Here is a 22267-nt window from a genome sequence, read left to right on the forward strand (position 1 = left end):
CTTATGGTTGCCAATGTGTCTGCGCTTGAATGTGTGTGTGTTTTTTTTAATTTCATGTAAAGTTTATGTGATTTATATATTTACTATGGGGGCCTATATGTTTCCTTATTCCCCTATTGGTTGGGGCCCTATGGATTATTTTTTATTTTGTTATCGGCGCCAATGTGTGTGTGTTTTATATGCGAAGCCTATGGGGCTTATGTAATAGGTTTATGATGTGCAGTTGCTGTGGGGATTTATGCGGATCTTCCTGTATTTTTTTAAGTGTCAATTATTTTAAAGGCAAAACCAAGGTAGTTTTGCTTTTAAAAGATCACAACTGATTACATAAGCTCTTATGGGTGTTTTTGTTCCAGGCATGCTGCTGTGAATCAGGTAATGAGTATGATGCATATGTACTATCTATGAGCGGTGTATAACATGTATATAGCATTCAGTGAGAGTCTATAGGGAGTGAGAGAGGGAAGGAGAGAGTAAGAGGTACAGGAGATGAGAAAAGAAAATGGAGTGAGAGATGCATGCCTGACCACGCCCATTTTTTCCACGCGCACCAGAGGCACGCACACTGAATCCCCATACCCCCACTTCAAAATTCCCACTTCGACCACTGTATATATATATATAAATATATATATATTTATATGGAGCAAAAATAGACGGCACTCTGGCGACTTTAAAAAATACACTAGACCCCGTAAATCAGGTCAACGTTTCAGAACACTTTACTTGGGTTCTTTCGTCAGGATGACGAAAGACCACAAGTAAAGTGTTCTGAAACGTTGACCTGATTTACGGGGTCTAGGGGTCTAGTGTATTTTTTAAAGTCGCCAGAGTGCCGTCTATTTTTGCTCCATATGTCGTGTTTCCATCCCTGTTCAGGGCTGGTAATTTGGAAGGGCACCGGCGCATGTTGACAGAGGAGCATTCGAGTGCCAGCTTTCTTTTTCTTGTATATATATATATATATATATATATATTTTTTTTTTTTCTTTTTTTGTGTGTATTTATTGAGAAAGCTGTGTTTGTTTATTTGACAACAATGCATTTAGTAGTCTCTGTTTGAAAAGCGGTTTACCACAACATAAATCTCACTCAAAATATGCAAGAAAAAAAAAATAACCTTGCTCAAATGTTCTAGACCAGGAGGTACGAGGAAACTGTACTCTGGAGGTTTTATATTAGACGATTTCCATTGTAGGGAAGAGTCTGTCTTCTCGGTTTGTTCAATAGGATGAGGCGTACCAGGGAGAAAATTCTGAAGATCTTTAACTAACTGAGCTTGATTTTCTAAAGAAAAGGGATAAATTAAATTTAAACTTTCATTTTACATAAAAATCAATGCATGTCTCCCAACATCATTGCATGTCTCCCAACATCATTGCATGTCTCCCAACATCAGTGCGTGTCTCCCAACATCAGTGCATGTCTCTCAACATCATTGTATACTACTCTGGAGAGGAGGAGACGTTCCTGGCTCTGGCGCCTGCTCAATGGATCTGGGAGGCGCTGGGACTGCACATGCACACAACAAGCTCAAGCTATGGTGGGACCGTGCATGCACAAAATACCAGCTTCTAGGGACTGCATCAGCTGCAGCCCCTGAAGCCGGGTAGGACTGCCCGAAAGGCAGAAGATTGGCTTCCTACTGGAAGCCGCTCTCTGTTAATCACAGCACAGTCTGGCAGTCCCAGGGGAGAAAACACCTTCCCCTGTGACTGCCTGTCCTGTGTGTGATTGGCAGGTAGTGTATTTTAGCAAGTTTACAAAATGTTTATTAAAACGTAATAGCAACTGGGTATTTCTCTATCAACATAAATATTTTCAATAAAATGGTTGTAAGTGTATCAGAACTATGCCTGATGTAAACCTGGTGCATACACTGCTTGCGCTGATCTGACACATCTCACAATTTTTGTAACTCTTCATATGTACACAGTTGTGTTTTTTATTTAGTTGTAAACACATTTTATATGTGTGAATTTGGGCACAAATGCATCTAAAATTAGCATTGGTTTATCTGTGGAGATGCATAAATATTCCCAGGTGCTATTGAATTCCCCTATGCATTGCATAATCTTATTCTTAGCTTCCTAATAAGTGGAATTAGATTATTACAGTATACCTGTTGTGTGGCTGCCCAATTTCTGTTCTGTGGAAGTGCAATAAGATGTACAAGATTACATATACAATATGGAGCATGAATTCCAAAAAAGCTGCCATGTATAGAGCAAAGAACTTACAAAATAGAAAAACTGCAAAAGAGGGGCCTATTCATGAAAGGAAATGTGTGGGATAGCCTCTGAAAACACCTGCTTTTGGGCGATATCCGTGTTAGAGGGGAGTGCGCTCCTGCGCTACCCCCCTCCCTGCTGTGATGCCAAGGCAGAATGATGGCACCACCAGGCTTATGTGCATGCACGAACTTCACGCCACCGTGGAATGTGCTGAAGTACAACAGAGATGTGCAGTACTTAGATCCTGCTAGTGATACCTGATTACTACTGCCACAGCCATTACTGCTGTGTTAGTGCTACCGCTGCTGTTAACCCTGTGCTTATTGTGTATACCACTGTCATTGCTGTTAACTCTGTGTCCACCGCTGCTGCCATAGTAAACCATCCAGCCTGGTGAAGGACATCTGTGTGGAGTAACCTCCTTCACATTCTGTAGTGACCAAACAGGTTCTACCAATAGGCTATACCAATAATCCGCAAATGTAAAGTATTCCCTGAATGTTTCTGGGGGGGGCATATCTGCTGCAGCCCCGTGTTTCGATCGCAAAAGCAGCCCCCATAGGTTTCTATAGAAGTTGCTATTTAGGAGATTTTTGAGATTTCAGGATGACGTTAGTCATTGAAGCCAGTAGTTTAGATATTGCAAAGTTTCCTGGACAGTGATCAGTAGGATCCCTCCCTGGCAATGGACGCTCGCACATTCTAGGTTTGCTGACCGCAGTTGCATTAGCCATCACTTTACTTTTACACATCATAGGGATGGGCTCTTATCAAAGCTCCTGTTCTTTGAGGTGTTTAATGGTGCATCCCAGTGATACTTAACATTTATCTAGCACCTTCTAAAAGATAATAGCTAGAATCTGATTGGTTGCTATGGGCAACATCTCCACTTCTAAAAACTCTCACTTTAGTAAATATACCCCTGTATTTCTTATTACTGCAATATAAATGATAATTATCTTGTCTAAAACTCAATGATTAACAAATATGCCCTAAAGGGAGATAGGAAGACAATATAAGAGCCGCAGGCTGAACACCTTTCCTCTCAACCAAGCAGGCCCAGTGGGTATCTACAGTACCTCCCACAACATTTTGTTTGTATCCACTATTATTCTTTAATGCAGATTGCTCATTTTCACAGAAGACTAATAATGTATACAAATTAACAGAATTAATGGTCATTGGTTTCTATAACTGTTCTACCTTAGTCTTATAAGGAATTATGGTTTATATCATGTAAGCCAGAGTTTACTAAACTCGGTCCTCAAGGCACCCTAATAGTTCAGGTTTTAAGGCTATCCATCCTTGATCACAGGTGACTTAATTAGTACCTCAGTCAATTTGATTTAATTGACTGCTCAACTATAGATATCGCTAAAATCTGAACTGTTGGAGTGCTCAGAGGACCGAGTTTGGGAACCTCTGATCTAAGCAAATATTTGGTCACAGGGCTATCATGGCTTTTCATACTGTAGATGTGTATCCTGCTAGGACTCTGCAGGATGATACTTTCTCTGGGGCTATGCATGCTGGGAGAGAGTTTCCTGGTTATAAGCTTGTTCTGTTCCTGACGGGAAACTAAGTAAAGGTGTCTTCTACACTCCAGAGTCCATGGGGTCAATCCTATAATCCTATTAGGTGCGAATTGCGAGGTGCGAGATGGTATTTTCATTTCAAATTCACATAGCAAATTAATTTTGCAATCCAATTAGCAACTCGCACTGATTCAGTCAGACCTCGCACCTCCTTGAGGGTGAGAGATGAAAAGGAAAATCTTTATTTTAAGGTTAAAATGTCGGGATACTGTGTTGAACTCCTTGGACACAGCCCCTAATGACTAATTAGGCATTTGGAAGTTTCCAATTAGCTTAATTAGTCCAATAATTAAATGTCATTTTTGGGGATAAAAAAAAAGTTCTCAAATTACCCCAAACTCAACTTTTTTGTTAGATTAGGCACCCCAAATTTAATTACAATAATTTTTTAGTTGAAAAATAATTGTTTTTATAATTTCTTTTCAATTTTTCAAGGTGCCCTCAAAGTACCAAAAATCACCCTTTTTTAAAAAATATCTTTTTATTGAAACAGGACATATCGTTACAAATATAAGAACATATGCATATCAAAAATTAGACAGAAACACAGAAAATAATAACTAGATAAAAAAAACTGTCCAGTAACCAAATTGAGAAAAATTTAATACGTATGTGAGTGATATGCAAAACAAATAACAATCGCAAAATACATAAAAAAAACTATTATCAGGCATAGTATTAACTAAAATATAGCAAAATGCCTATGCTTCAACCACTTTTCTAAATTTCCTAATCCAAGTAAACATAACTGTCTCTGGTTAAAGGACCAGAGAGAGTCAAACACATCTTGAACAAACATTACAAATGAAATACAAAATTTACTGCATCTAACTTAAGTATCTGCTAATGAGATAGAGGGTAAAATAAAACAGTGAGGGAATCTCAAAACGGGGAGAAACACAAAATAAATGGTAAACTTACACTGAAAAAAAAAGTGTTTAAATTTGTATAATGAAAATATCTCAACATAAATATTATGTATTCCAATAGGCCATATAGGGTCAATAGGCTATAACTGAATATAATTAAAGGAAAAAAACAAACAGATATGTATCAAAACCAATAATATAATGGTAGTAGTCAATTGCCTTAGTCGTAAATTTAGGGAATCGGTTCGATTTCCGGCAGCGGCAGCCCGATATCAGCAGAGATCCCGGCAGCGGAAGCCCGACAGTGCTGGAAATCCCGCAGTCCCTCCTGGGAGCCCTAAACCTAACCCTCCCCCCCCCCACGCGGCTGTCCGCTCTCGGCGCCTGGCATCACTATGATCGGGATGCTGGGCGCCGGTCTCCCAGCGTCGGGGAAATGCCGGGCGTCTACATCTAGACGCCCGCCATTTCACCCTTGCTGGGATATGCCAGTCAGGAAGCCGGCTGCCGGTATTTAGGCAGTCTGCTTCCCGATTGCATACCTAAATTAAGGTCCAGTATGAAATACGCAATGTAGCGTATGAAATATCAATCTGTTTATTTATATGACAGCAAATATCAATCTATTTATTTATATGACTAAAAGACCTTGAATCTTGTATGATATAAACACAATACAAGGGCACAAAGGGAAAGTTAAATGCTGTCCGTGTATGAGAAAAATCTAAAAATATCAAGGTTTTATAAGGGTATACAATGAGGAAGTGGTTTCCACGGGTGGCCTCTAAATGTCTGCCATCAGCCAAACTCTCCAAGTAGCACACGATTAGAGGCCTAGGACCATTTTAATAGGGACATTCAATAAAGGGGGAGGGGTGGAGGGGAAAGGAGCAATCCAAACAAAATATTAATCGCCCGACAGGACCATCCTTCTTAAATGAGAAATACAAATCGAGATAAGCTATGGAGCAAAGAGCAATGTATTAGAATCATAGCATCATTGGAGAAATCGTGCCGAGGTCATTCACTGGTAGACAGACCAATAGATCGAATTGTTTACACAATTATTCATGTCACAAAGCCAACGGTGTTCAGAAACAATAATGAAATATACCGTGGGAGGCTTAGGAAAAGCCCTGCAGTAACAATGTAAGCAGTAAGCGGTGACTGTAGATTATTGGGTTCAGTGCCTTTGTCAGTCCCTGCATCTGGAAAATGAGCAAATGCCAGTTCTGGGACATGTTGATGAACAAACAAAATCTTGGAATCATCGACCTCCTGTTCCTGTATATCATAGCAGGTTAGATGGTCAGATGACCAGGGGCGCCGAGAGGGGGGAGAGCGGGTACTGTTTACCCGGGCCACGGGCTTCCTGAGGGGCCCGGGTGTGGCGCTGCCCCCTCCCCCTTCTCTCGCAGCAGCCCAGCACACAGTGTGTGCTAATCTGCAGTGGGAGACTGCTCGTGGCTGTTGAGCAGCAGCCACAGAAGTCTCCTTTGCCTGGGGGGGGAGCGATCACACTGATCGCACCCCCCCTTGGCTTTGTGTTGGGTTGAGGGGCTTACAGCGCTCCCTCCCCGGCATGCAGCGCCACTTTGTGGGGCTGCAACAGTGCTTTTTTTGTGCTCAAGGGGGTGTGGCCACGCCTCCCGCGATTAGGCCGAGCCCCCTCTGTACCTGGGCCCGCCAGGGCTCTCTACGGCCCTGCAGATGACAGGGTCAGAACTCGGTCAAAAGAGGACATTAAGCGATCTAATCATTTAAAAATCACCCTTTTTCCTACTTTTTTTTTGCAGTTTTCATTTAATTCGTTTGAGATTAAACACAAAAGGTTTTTTTTTTACTTTTTTTTACATTTAAAAAAACACAAATCAGCCATTGGACACTGTTTAAAAACCTACAGTACCTTCCTAATGCCCACAAACAGCCTTCTATACGGTCCTGCTAATGAAATTATCCATTTTTGGGGGTCCAGGATGGTCTCCCCACATTTTCATGCATTTTTTACAAATCTCATTTGGCAGTCAATTCGCACCCCTACATTGCCATTAGTGCAAATAGGCATTTTTAATTGGATTGGAGAATTCTCGGTTTGAACTCACAATTCGCACCTAATAGGATTGACCCCCATGAGTCTTAACTAGGGGTGTGCACCGGCCACTTTTCGTGTTTTGTGTTTTGGTTTTGGATCTGGATCTTTCTTCGTGTTTTGGATCTGGATTGGTTTTGCCAAAACCACCCTTCCGTGTTTTGGGTTCTGGGTTTTGTGTTTTGGATCTGTATTTTTTTTAAAAAAAACATAAAAACAGCTAAAATCACAGAATGCGTTGATTTTTCTGCTCCTATGCTATTATTAACCTCAAAAACCTTAATTTCCACTCATTTCCAGTCTATTCTGAACACCTCACACCTCACAATAGTGTTTTTATGTCCAAAAGGTTGCAAAGAGGTAGATGGATGACTATGCTAAGCGACACGAGTGGGCGGCACAAACACGTGGCCCATCTAGGAGTGACACTGCAGTGGCAGACAGGATGGCAGTTTGAAAAACTAGGCCCCAAACAGTACATAATGCAAAGAAAAAAAAGAGATGCAAGATGGAATTGTCCTTGGGCCCTCCCGCCCACCCTTATGTTGTATAAACAGGACATGCACACTTTAACAAAGCAATCATTTCAGCGCCAGGGTCTGCCACACGACTGTGGCTGAAATGATTGGTTCGTTTGGGCCCCCACAAAACAAGCTGGCAATTAATCTGGCCCTGCACAAACTGGTTCTACGGAGGCAAGATGTCGTCCTCATCCTCCTCATTCACCGATTCCTCACCCTCTTCAGTGTTGTGTACATCCTCATCCTCACAGAATATTAATTCGTCCCCACTGGAATCCACCACCACAGGTCCCTCTGTACGTTCTGGAGGCTGGTCTCCCTGGAAGAGTTGATAATTAATTGTTATGAACATCATCTTCTCCACATTTTGTGGAAGCAACCTCCTACGCCTTTTGCTGACAAGGTTCCCGGCTGCACTAAACACTCTTTCGGAGTGCACACTGGAGTGGGGGGCAACTCAGGTAAAATAGAGCCAGTTTGTACAGGGGCCTCCAAATTGCCTCTTTTTCCTGCCAGTACATGTACGGACTATCTGACATGCCTACTTGGATGCTGTCACCGATGTAATCCTTTAACAGACAGACGCACGCTTGTCGCTGCTGCTTTGAGGATGCAGGTGTTGCTACAGCCCACACAATTCAGAAAGACAGGAAAAAAAAGAATTTTTTATTTTTGTGGAGCGCACTGTGAGGGTTACACCACCCTTTAACAGACAGACACACGCTTGTCGCTGCTGCTTTGAGGATGCAGGTGCAGCTACAGCCCACACAATTCACAAAGACAGAAAAAAAAAGAAGAATTTTTTTATTGTTTGTGGAACGCACTTTGAGGGTTACACCACCCTTTAACAGACAGACGCACGCTTGTCGCTGCTGCTTTGAGGATGCAGGTGCGGCTACAGCCCACACAATTCACAAAGACAGAAAAAAAAGAAGAATTTTTTTATTGTTTGTGGAGCGCAAATTGAGGGTTACACCACCCTTTAACAGACAGACGCACGCTTGTCGCTGCTGCTTTGAGGATGCAGGTGCGGCTACAGCCCACACATTTCACAAATGCAGAAAAAAAAGATTTTTTTTATTGTTTGTGGAGCACACTTTGAGGGTTACACCACCCTTTAACAGACAGACGCACGCTTGTCGCTGCTGCTTTGAGGATGCTGGTGTGGCTACAGCCCACACAATTCAGAAAGACAGGAAAAAAAAGAATTTTTTATTTTTTGTGGAGCGCACTTTGAGGGTTACACCACCCTTTAACAGACAGACGCACGCTTGTCGCTGCTGCTTTGAGGATGCAGGTGCAGCTACAGCCCACACAATTCACAAAGACAGAAAAAAAAAGAAGAATTTTTTTATTGTTTGTGGAGCGCAATTTGAGGGTTACACCACCCTTTAACAGACAGACGCATGCTTGTCGCTGCTGCTTTGAGGATGCAGGTGCGGCTACAGCCCACACATTTCACAAATGCAGAAAAAAAGAATTTTTTTATTGTTTGTGGAGCACACTTTGAGGGTTACACCACCCTTTAACAGACAGACGCACGCTTGTCGCTGCTGCTTTGAGGATGCAGGTGGAATCTAGACGGGATTTGGAACCGGGGACACACTACCTCCATCAATTGTCTAAATCCCACTGCACTAATGGCGGATACCGGACGCACGTCTAACACCAACATAGCAGTCAAGGCCTCAGTTATACGTTTTGCTTCAGGATGACTGCTGTCGTACTTCATCCTCCTCGCTAGAGACTGTTGGAGGGTCAATTGTTTAGTAAAAGTAGTGGTGTTCCTACTTCCTCTCTGGGATGATAAACAACTCCCAGCAGCAGCAACAGCACTAGGAGGAAGTGGTTCTTGATCTTTCCCTATTTTATTTTCATCTGAGAAAGTTTGGTCCTCCATTTATGTTATATTGATATATACGTGCGGCTAAGGCGCACACAAACACAGAAAATATTTTTTTATTTTTTCTGGAGAGTAGTGCACTTTGTGGGTTACACCACCCTTTAAGAAATGAGCCAGCCGGCCCTTTACTTATGGGACACAGGCGCACGCTTGGCGCTGCTCCTTTGTTGATGCACGTGCAGCTACAGCCCACACAATTCACAAACACAGAAAATATTTTTTTATTTTGTTTGGAGTGCCCTTTGGGGGTTACAGCACCCTTTAGCGGTCAATCCAGCCGGCCCTTTATTTATGGGACACAGGCGCACGCTTGGCACTACTTTGTTGATGCACGTGCGGCTACTGCGCACACAATTCACAAACACAAAAAAAAATATTTTTTTATTTTGTTTGAAGTGCCCTTTGGGGGTTACAGCACCCTTTAGTGGTCAATCCAGCTGGCCCTTTATTTATGGGACACAGGCGCACGCTTGGCACTACTTTGTTGATGTACGTGCGGCTACTGCGCACACAATTCACAAACACAAAAAAAAATATTTTTTTATTTTGTTTGGAGTGCCCTTTGGGGGTTACAGCACCCTTTAGCGGTCAATCCAGCTGGCCCTTTATTTATGGGACACAGGCCAACGCTTGGCACTAATTTGTTGATGCACGTGCGGCTACTGCGCACACAATTCACAAACACAAAAAAAAATATTTTTTTATTTGGTTTGGAGTGCCCTTTGGGGGTTACAGCACCCTTTAACGGACAAGCCAGCTGGCCTTTTACTTATGGGACACAGGCGCACTCTTGGCGCTGCTCCTTTGTTGATGCACCTGCAGCCACAGTGCACACAATTCACAAACACAGCAAAAATACAATTTTTTTTAGCACTTGGGGGGAGCACCCCTGACGGACAGAGCACCCCCTGGATAACACTACAGCTCCCCTTTAGGACTGGGACACTGCACAGGACTTTGGAGTGGACACAGCCCCTATGGACAACTGACTGCACAACACAGTCCAGCCAGCCCCTATGGACTTTGAAGTAGTGGACACAGCCCCTATGGACAACAGCAGCACAGCACAGCACTGCACTACACTACACTACACTACACAGCCCAGCCAGCCCTAACTCCCACCCTCCCTCTTCACTGTCCACAGCCGAGTGAGAAAATGGCGCCGACGCGGGTACCTTATATAGGATCCAAAACCCGCGAGACCCGGAAGGCGGGATGATGACGTTTTGCCTCGATTTCAGATCCGAGTCAGGCGGGAAAAGTCAAGCCTGACTCGGATAGGCCTCGGATCGGGGTGCTCTTGGGAGGTTCGGATTTCAGAAATCCGAACCCGCTCACCCCTAGTCTTAACTGATTTGCAGCACATCTAAATGGTTACAGAAGCGGGATACCATGGCTCAAGGACTCCGCCGCATTGACCCCCTTGTGTCTGATTAAAATATTGCTGAAAGATGGGTGCAGTTCAGGAGAGAATGGGCGGTGTACTGCATTACTGGACTGTCTGAAAAATCAAAAAAGGTACAAGCATACACTTTGCTTAATCTGGCAGGTGCAGAGGCAGTTACTAAAGCAGACACATTTACAGGGGCGGATTGGGCCACCGGGACGGTGGGAATGTTCCCGCTGGGCCAGTCCCATCTTCCCCTCTGCCTGGCCGCCTGACGCAGCCAAGCAGGTCAGCGCCGATTCCTATGACTGTAGAGCCAGCCGTCGTGTTACCAGTAAAGTCTGGCTGGCTCCTGTGTTCCCTCCCTCGGCCCCCGCTGCCTGTCCACCTCCTCTCTGTGTGATTGGTCGGCATGTCCACGTGGGCTGCTGGGGGCAGGGGCGTAGCGTGGGTGTGCTTGCAAGTTAGTGGAGCTACTAGTGCAGCAGTGCTCCGGCCCGGGTGCAGAGTGTGACAGGGGGAGGTGTCCTGGCTGAAATAGTACTGCTTTTATCAGATCACCGGACATCATAGCAGAAGGAACAGGTATGCATGCTAACCTCCCTCTTCCCTCAATTCAGAACACACTCACTGATCACAATCCTTTGGCTGAAATATTTATTACCTTCTCTTCCTCCTCCTATGCCGACAATTGATTGAACACACTAGCTTGCTCTGTGGGCCTGATTCTGACCCGGTCGCAAGCGCTGTGCGCTCACAACCAGGTCGATGGTGGGCCAGTGCGCATGCGCAAGACCCGGATAGCGACGGGCAATCCATCACTCCGAGTCTCGTACCAAAGGGGGCGTGCTGTTGATGTTGAGTGACAGCACGCCCCCTTTGGTGGGCGAGCCGGGGGAGTGGCTGCCCAAACGGATGCGTTCCCATGTGAACGCCTCCATTTGGGTGGCGGCCCCACTGACATCACGAGTGATGTCAGTGGGAGAGATTTCGGCTCTGTTAGAGCCGAAATCTCTCTGGGGCTTGTGGCAACGAGACCCTACCACAAGGGTCTCATCGCAAGCCCGATGGTCGCGATGGTCTTGACCATCGCAACCATCTTCCTGGCCGCTCGCTATAGCTGTGGGTGGTCACCCACAGCTATGCGAGCGGACAGGAGGCTGTTCTTAAAAAAAATAGCCCGGACCTGATTCAGAACGAACACTCTGTCAGACCGTCCGGCTCTGAATCAGGGCCTGTGTGCTAATCTCACTCTCCTCCAGGCATGTCAGTTGCAGGCTGCAGCTCAGGGGCTGAGCTTTTGCTGCTAAAGTAAAGTTTGTCTCCTATTTCATGAAGCTTCTTGCACCTGATACTGGTCCAAAATGTGCATTCCAGTGTGTCTCCTCCACTAGTGAGTGTCATAAGTGTGTCTAGATAACTATAATAATAATATAGTGTATTATTATTAATACACTGAATCATGTTGGAGCATGTGCCATCAGAAATTCTCCTTAACTAATTGTATACTGTACTGCAGATCACAATGTCATGTGATCTGCATTACTTTAATAGGTGCCTGGTGTACTGACAGAGGCCCTGATTCAGAGCCGGACACTCTGACAGAGCGCTCGCTCTGAATCAAGGCCAGCCTTCTTGTTTTTTAAAGAGGCCTCCTGGCCGCTCGCATAGCTGTGGGTGACCACCCACAGCTACAGCGAGCGGCCAGGAAGATGGTTGCGATGGTCAAGACCATCGCGACCATCGGGTTTGCGACGAGCCCTTGTGGTAGGGTCTCGTTGCCGCAAGCCCCAGAGAGATTTCGGCTCTCACAGAGCCGAAATCTCTCCCACTGACATCACTCGTGATGTCAGTGGGGCCGCCCCCAAACGGAGGCGTTCACATGGGCACGCCTCCGTTTGGGCAGCCACCCCCTCGACCCACCCTCCAAAGGGGGCGTGCTGTCACACAACATAGACAGCACGCCCCCTTTGGTAGGAGACCCGGAGCGATGGTTTGCCCGACGCTATCTGGGTCATGCGCACTGGGCCACCATCGACCCGCTTGCGAGCGCATAGCGCTCGCGAGCGGGTCTGAATCAGGCCCAGTGTTCCCTATCAATATACAATCATTTTCTGAACTTGTAGCTGATAATGGCCTGGGTCACATTTTCTGCATTGTATTTCTTTATTTTTTTTTTCATTTATTTTATGCAGTTATCTGTGTAGCATACAGGCTGTGTGCGATTTAACATATTTTACAAGGTCATTCCACACTCAGTTGCAGGGGCGTATGTATAATGGGTGCAGGGTGTGCAGTGCAGGGATGCCCACACTGCATACCCTGCACCCATATTATTAATATTTCTGTTTGTTGTCCCGCGTCGGCTGTAGCAGTGCTACACAAAACCCCTGGAAAATGGCTGCCGTGGCCACTTTACCGGCGGTTTGCGCATATGCAGTAGGGAAATCACTGGGATAATGGCTGCCACGCAATTTTCCCAGTGACCTGCGTATGCGCAGTAGACTCTGGGCACAGACTAGTGCCCACAGTCTAATGCTACGCTTGGTGCGCTGCCAGACACTGGAGAGGAGGGGGTTCCGGGTGGGGAATGCACGCAGGCCCTCTCCTCACTTAGGGCCCGATTTAGAGCCGCTCGCAAGCGCTGTGTGCTCGCAAGCGGCCCGATGGTTTCCTACTGCGCACGCGCCGCATCTGGCGTGCGCGAGCCCCGCTGAGCGACTGAAGTTCCATCACTGCAGGGCTCGCAACAAGACGGGGCGGCTGTCGATGTTGATTGACAGCTCGCCCTGTTTTGTGGGCGGGTAGGGGCGGTGACCGGACAAACGCAGACGTTACCTTAGGAACACCTGGTGTTTGTAGGGAGGGCTGACTGACATCACTAGTGATGTCAGTAGTGGACTTCCTGCTCTATTAGCGCAGGAAGTCCACTCGGGCTTGCGGCAGCTAGACCCTACCCCAGGGTCCCGTCGCAAGCCCGATGGTCGCGATAATCGTGACGGGGCTCCTGGCCGCTTGCACAAGCTGTGGGTGGTCTCCACAGCTTTGCGAGCGGCCGGAGAAAAAAACAAAAACGCCCACATTCAGAGCAAGCGCTCGCCAGCAGCGAGCGGCTCTGAATCAGAACCTTAATACGCCCCTGCTCAGCTGTCTCAATATAAACTTTTTATTGTCTCGTATTACTCCACATACTGTTTAAAATTAGTAGAGTTTTGGCACCGCATGTAGATCAAACATTTTAAGTATACTTTTTTTTTTTATATATACCACAGAGCTGTATAATTTTGATTTAATATAATATATATGTACAGGTATAGATGCAAAATGTACCATGCTAGCTTGCTTGTATGTGTTTTTAAATAAAACTAGTATGTTCTACCAGTCATTTGCTGGGTCACTATTTGCTATCGCATTCCTGCTGTTTAAATCCTTGCCTTATCCAATATCTCTCTATATCTGCCCTCGTCCCCTTTCTCTACCCAGTCTCTCTGCCCCCCCCCTTTGTCTCACCCCCATTCTCTGTGTCTCTCTACCACTGTTCCCTGATTCTTCCCGTGGCTCTGTCTCCCTTTTCCTCTATATTTGCTCCTTCTTTCCCCTGAGACGTATTACCTCACAGCCCTATATTACAGACATAAAGCCACTTGCCCATCTCCATAACTGCTCCTCTTCCATGGCCTCACATACTTTGGCCTCTTGTTCTTGGTTGACACTTGCTGTTCAGGGCATATGGGTTGCCATCCCAGCAGGGCACCACCAGCCATGTCCTGTTGAGACTCACTGTTGCCTTAGTGCAGCTATACAGGGAGCTCAGGGGTCCCATCCTTCTCCCCTAGTGGCAAACGCAGGATTTCTAGAGGGGGTTTCCAAATGCTTGATTTTAGAGCGAGTGTGGCCAGTCCATGAAGAGGGTAGAATTAGCACTTAACCAGCTTTAATATGCATCATACAGAGTGTATTGTGTGTCATAATTCCAGCATATAGAGGACCAGCGATCACAGTAAGCCATTAGGTGCGGCAGTAGGTCCATCCTGCCTGAGCTGAATGTTTTTATTTTAGATGTGGGCACCATTCCGAGAACATGCAGCACTTGTAAAATTCTAGTATATTTCTATTTCTGTTGTGGTAATGGTGTGGGCTGGGGAGAGGGGTTTCCAGGAAGATGGAAACCCCCCCTGCGTTTGCCTATGTCCTCACTGTACATGTCATGGTAAAATATTTTATATAATAGTTACATTTTGTAGATTGTGACTAAGGAGTGTTGTGTGGGGGGAGAGGGCGGCATAACATGCACAAGCTTCGGGTGCCATAGCTCCACGCTATGCCTCTGGCTGGAGGCGAGCTGAACCACTCCTGGGAGGAGAGGGGTGTGCGTTGCTGTAGCTATGTAATTGGGAACCAACTGTCAGTACTGTACACGGATGGAGGAACGGTGGCTGGGAGCTGCGGAGATTACTTTGTCCAGGTGAGTTCTTCCACTCCCATCCTTCCCGTTTCTTCTCACCATTACTAACATCCTGCCCTCTTCTTCTAACTACTTCTCACATCCTGACCCCAGCTTGACACTACTACTCCCATCCTGCCCCCTGCTTCTCACTACTACTCCCATCCTGACCCCAGCTTCCCGTTACTACTCCCATCCTGACCCCAGCTTCCCACTACTACTCTTATCCTGCCCCCTGCTTCTATGTACTACTCCCATCCTGCCCCCTGCTTCTCACTACTACTCCCATCCTGACCCCAGCTTCTACTACTCCCATCCTGCCCCCTGCTTCTAACTACCTCTCCCATCCTGACCCCAGCTTCTACTACTCCCATCCTGCCCCCTGCTTCTAACTACTTCTCCCATCCTGACCCTTGCTTCTCACTACTACTCCCATCCTGCCTCCTGCTTCTCACTACTACTCCCATCCTGCCCCCTGCTTCCCACCACTACTCCCATCCTGCCCCCTGCTTCCCACCACTACTCCTATCCTGCCCCCTGCTTCTAACTACTACTCCCATCCTTCCCCCTGCTTCCCACCACTACTCCCATCCTGCCCCCTGCTTCCCACCACTACTCCCATCCTGCCCCCTGCTTCCCACTGCTACTCACATCCTGCCCCTGCTTCCAACTATTATTTTCATCCTGTCCGGAGTGTTTGGAGCTTGTGCTCCAAGTGCTGGCTGTGGAGGGGGTTGATAGGTTAACCAGTCCTACACCCTGGGCTCAGTACAGTACCCACCCTAACTATCACCACTGCCTCTGGAACATACCCGTAACCCGCCTTACCCCCTGGCCCCTAGATATACAGAACGCCCAAGGCCAGGGACATACACTACCCACCCCCCCTGTCCCAGGGACATACACTCACCACTCTACTCCCCAGCCCTTTAGACACAGGACACTATCCACCCTATTTTTTTCTTGTGGAGGCCAATGTGGGTTTTATTTTCTGTCAGTAGATCGATGTGTCTGTTTAGTTTTTTTCCTGTGGGGCCAGTTTGTTTTATTTTTTCCTGTGGGGCCAGTTTGTTTTATTTTTTTCCTGTGGGGGCAGTTTGTTTTATTTTTTTCCTGTGGGGGCTAATGTGCTTTTTTTATTTCCTGTCTGGGGTCAATGTGTTTGGAAGTTTGGGGTTTTTTTCTTGTGGGGGCCACTGTATTTTTTTTTGTAATCCTGTGGGGGCCAATGTGTTTTATTTTTTCTTGTGGGGATAGGGGGCTAATTTTAGTGTTTTCTGTGGGGGCCAATGTGTGTGTTTTTCTCCTGTGCAATGTTTTTCGTCTGCCCATGCGTCTGAGTTGCACCGCGTATGCTTCTCGAAGATGTTCGTACAGAGGGCCTGATTCACGAGCCGGTTGTTAAGCGGCCGCTCGTTCGCTCCGAGCAATGTTCGCACATCTGCGCATGCATATGGGTTGTAGTACGCATGCGCGAACCAGTCATTGCGGTCGAAAATCGTATGCTCGCAAAATAGCGAATGCCTGCTAATTTGAGTGACAGGATGAGGCGTTTGTGGGTGGTAACAGGGAAAGGTGCTTGAAAACGGGGGAGTGGAGATCCGAACGCAGGCGTGCCAAACGGTCAAAACGGGCGTTTTAAGGGTGTGCATAATTAACAAAGCAGCGTCATCAGCCACGTCACTTGGTTGTATTTTAGCCTGAACTGTTCGCATGATTGCGGTAGGAAAATCCAACCACAAGCATTGCGAGCAGTTCAGACGCCTTTCGATGTACTCGATTAATCTAATAAATAGCGGAGATGACGTATGATGCAAGCGGCCAGGGGGCGTTTTTTCCAAAATAGTGAGCGCATGTTTCGTTCGCTCGTTCAGACATAGAGGCGCCAACAGACCGCAAAGAGCAAGAGCTTAATTTAAATAGCCAGCCCCTTTTTCTGAACGAGCGTCCGCAAATAGTGTCCGGTTCTGAATCAGGTCCAGAGTTGCAGTACAGAGTCAGAAGCATGCACCAAGAAGTGTTTTTGAAATGTGTTGGGTGTTCCTAGGCGGTTACAGGGGGCTGGCTAATCAGACGCAGATGTAACAGACGCAGATGTAACATGGTATGGGTGTTTTGTTCAAAGTGGTTGCATATAGACACACTGAATTGCTCACATTGGAGGCCATACTCAGGTGGATAATAGGGCTGGTGAAAGTTTTAAAGGTGCGACCGATAGGGCATCTAAGATGCACAAAGCAAAACTTCATCTGTAGACACTGACAATGGACGTCCCTGCATATTTTAATGTACACTAGTGAAAGGCATTGTAGTGGCCAGGGGCAGAACTATGGGAGACAACGGAGGCGCCTGCCGCCGGGCTCCAACTCTGAAGGGGGCACCTTCTCCATTGTCCACAACATATTCTCCCCACTTAGGGCTGTAACTGTGCACCCAGAGTGTAATGTCATGGCCACCTTATACAAGGCACCCCTTCCCAGCACCTAAGAAGCCACCATACACTAGTGGAGAGCTCCATGTCAGACCATCAGCTGCTGCCTTCGTCTATCTATAGCCTGTCTGCATGCAAATTTCACAGTGTCAATTGCACACTGTGACAGGGGGGGAGGCACCAAATTATAACTTGCCTCCGGGCGTCTGGTATGAACTTACGCCACTGGTAGTGGCATTAGCATAAAGTTACAGACTCAACTGCAGCAAAAGACAAAAGAAAAGCTGCAACTGAATCCAACTCAAAATCATGTCTCATAAGAATTATCCCACCCCCAAAACAGACTCTGCCTCATTAAGGCTGCTTCCAAACATTTCCCGGGCTGGTTTTCCATCCCAATCCGCCCCTGCACATTTACATATGCAGAGGGAGAAAACAAGGATGTATTACTTGCAAAGTCTGAAGAGATTTGTATGCCTGTTAAAAATGTCGTATTGGACAGACACACATTCAAGTGCACGAACCAAAACACTGGAGAAAATATACAATCATATTTGTCTTCTTTAAGACTGTTGGCAAAAACAATTCAATTTTGGAGCCATAACCGATGAGCTGATCAGAAGTTTGCATTGTATATGGCACCCGTAGTGACGCAGTACGTGCACACTTACTACGAGAGAGGATCTGACCTTAGACTCCGCCATTCACATCTGCATGCTGCACGAGCAATCAGAACAGGGCAAAAAAAAAAACGGAGGGAGGCTGAAATATGCAGTGTACAGCGCACACAAACTCAATACAGGCCATGTTACAACTGTGGGGGACGCCGCCCATTTGCACGGGAGATGTGCCCTGTTTTTAACAAACGCTTCAACCACTGCAACAAGCTTAACAATTTAGCAAAGTGTTGTAGATCCAGACATACGCTGACACACAGTGAGCCACATGCGACAGATGCATAAAGTCAATCATGTGGGCAGGGAGTCAACCGCACATACCTCTGAGACTATATATTGTGAAAGCGTAGATCTAATTGCAAACCAAGGAGAGATTTTCACTAACCTATGTGATAAAAAAGAGTGACAATACATTGAAGATAAAAATCGACACCGGTGCCAAATGCAAAACCAGCCCACCGGCAACAATAGATCGCACAGACACTGTAAACTTAGTAGCATATGGGGGGGTCAAATTATTAAGACCATGGGCACCACCACCATCGAATAAACGTGTGCACCGTTGCTATTCCACATAGTAGATAGTAACATTAGACCATTGCTCGGACTGTCTGACAGCGTGCGCCTTGGATTGATACATTTAGGGCCTAAAGTACACATGATATAACAAGACACCCTAGAATTCCTTGCCTTTAAGGATCTATTCACTGGCGACACCATCGGCAAACTACCTGTCATCTATCACATGCGCTTGGATGAATCCATCACCCCTACAGTGTGTGCACCCCGGAGTGTTCCAATCGCTGTGAAGGATAAAGTTCTATCGGAGTTGGAGCACATGATCGTGCTTGGTGTCATAAACCCTATTGAAGAAGCGACGCAATGGGCATCTGCAATGGTGGCTGCTGTAAAAAAAGATGGGACTGTCAGGATTTGCAAAGACCCTGTACACCTCAATAAAGCGCTGCTAAGACCCCATCCCCCATTGAGAACAGTAGAACAAGTCATTGCTGACCTGCCGGAAGCCAAAGTCTTCAGCACATTAGATGCCAAATGTGGGATTTTTAGACAAATAATCGTCACTCCTCACTGCTTTTATGACACCAGCTGGGAGATATGCCTTCTAACACAAGCCATATGGCCTGACTACTGGCTGTGAGGTGTTTCAACGGTGTATGGAATAACTGCTTGCTGGGTAACCCTGTGAGATTATAGGTGAAAACATCCTCGTCTGGGGCCGTAATATGCAAGAGCATGATGAGCATCTCCGCCAGGCATTGGAAAGAATACGGGCTATCAACTTAAAGCTCAACCCAGAAAACTGCAAGTTCAGAGTGGCTACAGTTCCGCAGGTCACATTCTCACAGACCACAGTTTGAACCTGACCCTGACAAAGCGATGGCCATCCAGCACATGCCCCTGCTGGTTGACAAACTTAGACTCCAATGCTTCTTAGGGATGACTAACTACCTGTCAAAATTCATCCCCAATTATGGTGAGATCACTACACCCCTGCGGCATCTTCTGCACCAAGATACAGAGTGGTGTTGGTTGGAACCACACCATGCCGCAGTATCAAGACTTAAGTGCATACTCACCAGCCCTCATGTTCTGCAATACTAAAATGTACATCTACCGGTAGTGATCTCAGCTGACACATCACCGCACGGGTTGGGTGCAGTTTGCCTCCAGAAGAATAGACCAATTGCTTTCATTCCAGGGCCCTGACGGAAACAAAATCATGTTACATGCCGATCGAAAAGTTGCTGGCCTAGGTGTTTGCTTGATTTCATCTACGGACGACCAGTAACCATATCACCACCCTGCACAATGCATCTGCCTTTATTCAAAGGATGATGCTCAACTAACAGAAATACCACCTAGACGTTGCCTACAAGTGTGGCAAAGAAATGTTCATGGCTGATGCCCTCTCCAGAGCATTACTCCCTCATTCTGCTCCTCTACAGGTTGAAAATGACTATGATGTGATGTCCGTGGAATTCCTGTCCTCTGCCTGTATGGAGGAGCTGCGAAGAGAATCTTTGGCGGATGGTTTATGTTGACGTCTTTCTCAGGTTGTCCTGCAAGGCTGGCCCCAGTCCTCCAGGGAGCTTCCCCAAGACTTGCGCCCATTCCTTGCCATGCGAGATGAGTTATCTCTTTCAGGTGGGATTATTTTGTGAGGTCAGAGATTTGTTATACCTTACATATTGCAAAAGTACTACACCACGCAACTGCACCAAGGACACCCTGGTCTGGAGGCCAACAAGCACAGGGCCAGTGAACTGCTCTATTGGTCCACCATGTTTCATGATATTGAGAGGGAGCTCTCTGTTTGTAACCTATGCGTGGCCCTTAACGTACACCAACCTAAGTGCAAGTGCTGCGGTCAGTTCCGATGGAACCCGGTGTACCGATGGTTGTATATACTTCCTCGAGATGATGTTTGCTAGTGGGCAGCTAAAGACAGGCTGGTGGGCGTCTGCATACACAAAGTAATCGCACGCCAAGACATAGTGGGCATGTTTATGCCTTGCTGTGCGATCGCCTGCCTTGACTTCACTTAGTTGTATTTGCATACGCTGGGAGCGTACGTCCGCATCTAGCGACCGGGTCTGAATCAGGCCCTGTGTATGAGCGTAATCTTCACCACCTGTTGAGTCTACCTAGGGAGACTATTACTGAGCTCAGTGTAACAGTGGACGACACAGACAGGGGTGCCAAGAGGGGGCGAAGCAGGTACTAATTACCCAGGCTTCCTGGAGGGGCCCCTGTCCGGCACCGCCCTCCCTCCCACTTTCTTTACAGCAGCCCAGCAAATGCACTGAGAGACTGCTTGCGAATGCTAAGTAGCAGCCCCAGCAGTCTCCTATGTTTGTGGTGGGAGCGATCACACTGATCATGCCCCCCACTGGCTATGCACGGGCTCAGGGGGCTCACAGTACCCCCGCTGCCAAATTATTCTTTTTTTCCCTAAGGGGACATGGCCACACCTCCTGCTGTTAGGCCACGTCTCCTTCACCCGGGCCTGGCGTCGCTCTTGGCGCGCCTGGACACAGACCCTCCTCACATCACACCAATCTATCTTCCTCAGTTGATAGTGAATCACCATCTGACTCAATGACATCTCCAGCTATCACTCACAATGACCCGGCGCCCATACCGCACCTGTATACCACCAAGTCGGGATGTGTATGCACGCCTAATACTTGATTTCAGGACTATGTTACATATCCACCTACATCCACTTTCTCTCTCTTTGTTATTATTCTTTTATTGCGTTACCCCTTTTTCAACATCTTCATGAAGGGAGGGGTGTAGATATGTATCCTGCTAGGGCCTTGCAGGATGAGACTTTTTCTGGGGCTATGCATGCTGGGAGGGAGTTTTCTGTTTGTAAGCTAGTTCTATTTCTGATGTGAAACTAAGTAAAAGGTGTTCTTCTGCACTCCAGAGTCCATGGAGTCTATTTACTAAGCCTTGTATGGAGATAAAGTTGATGGAGATAAGGTGCCAGTCAACCAGCTCCTAGCTGTCATTTTTCAAACTGAGCCTGTGACATGGCAGGAGCTGAATGGCTGGTACCTTATCTCCGTTCACTTTATCTCCATCCAAGGCTTAGTAAATAGACCCCAATGAGACTTAACTGATATGCAGCACATCTACACATACCAAGATTATTGGATCCTTAGGAATGAGAGCAATGGTTTCTGCACTGCACATGGTGCACCAGCAATGCATGCAAACTATCACTACATGCACAGCTGTGTTTTGTATTTTAAAAAAAATCTGATGATGCAATGGTTATTTTGCAATACAGTATGTTACTTACATGGACTTTCTTTCCTCACACCTCACAATATTGTTTTTAGTAAAAAAGGTTGCACCGAGGTAGCTGGATGACTATGCTAAGCGACACAAGTGGGCGGCACAAACACGAGGCCCATCTAGTAGTAACACTGCAGTGGCAGACAGGATGGCAGTTTGAAAAACTAGACCCCAAATAGTACATAATGCAAAGAAAATAAAGAGGTGCAAGATGGAATTGTCCTTGGGCCCTCCCACACATGCTTATTTTATAAAAACAGGACATGCACACTTTAACAAACCAATCATT

At 46.5% G+C, this 22267-nt stretch overlaps 1 protein-coding gene across 1 annotated transcript in view; it reads right to left on the reverse strand.

Moving 5' to 3' along the window:
* PLSCR5 (phospholipid scramblase family member 5) overlaps positions 1–22267 on the reverse strand; it is a 171877-nt gene that overhangs the window by 140847 nt on the left and 8763 nt on the right. The window contains exon 2 of the mRNA XM_088472080.1: positions 1121–1287. Within this exon, the coding sequence (XP_088328206.1) occupies positions 1121–1287 (167 nt within the window). The remainder of the gene's footprint in view (positions 1–1120; positions 1288–22267) is intronic.

This window comes from Taudactylus pleione, unplaced genomic scaffold, assembly GCF_031769625.1.
Source record: "Taudactylus pleione unplaced genomic scaffold, aTauple2 ptg000120l, whole genome shotgun sequence".
In the NCBI taxonomy this organism is placed as follows: Eukaryota; Metazoa; Chordata; class Amphibia; order Anura; family Myobatrachidae; genus Taudactylus; species Taudactylus pleione.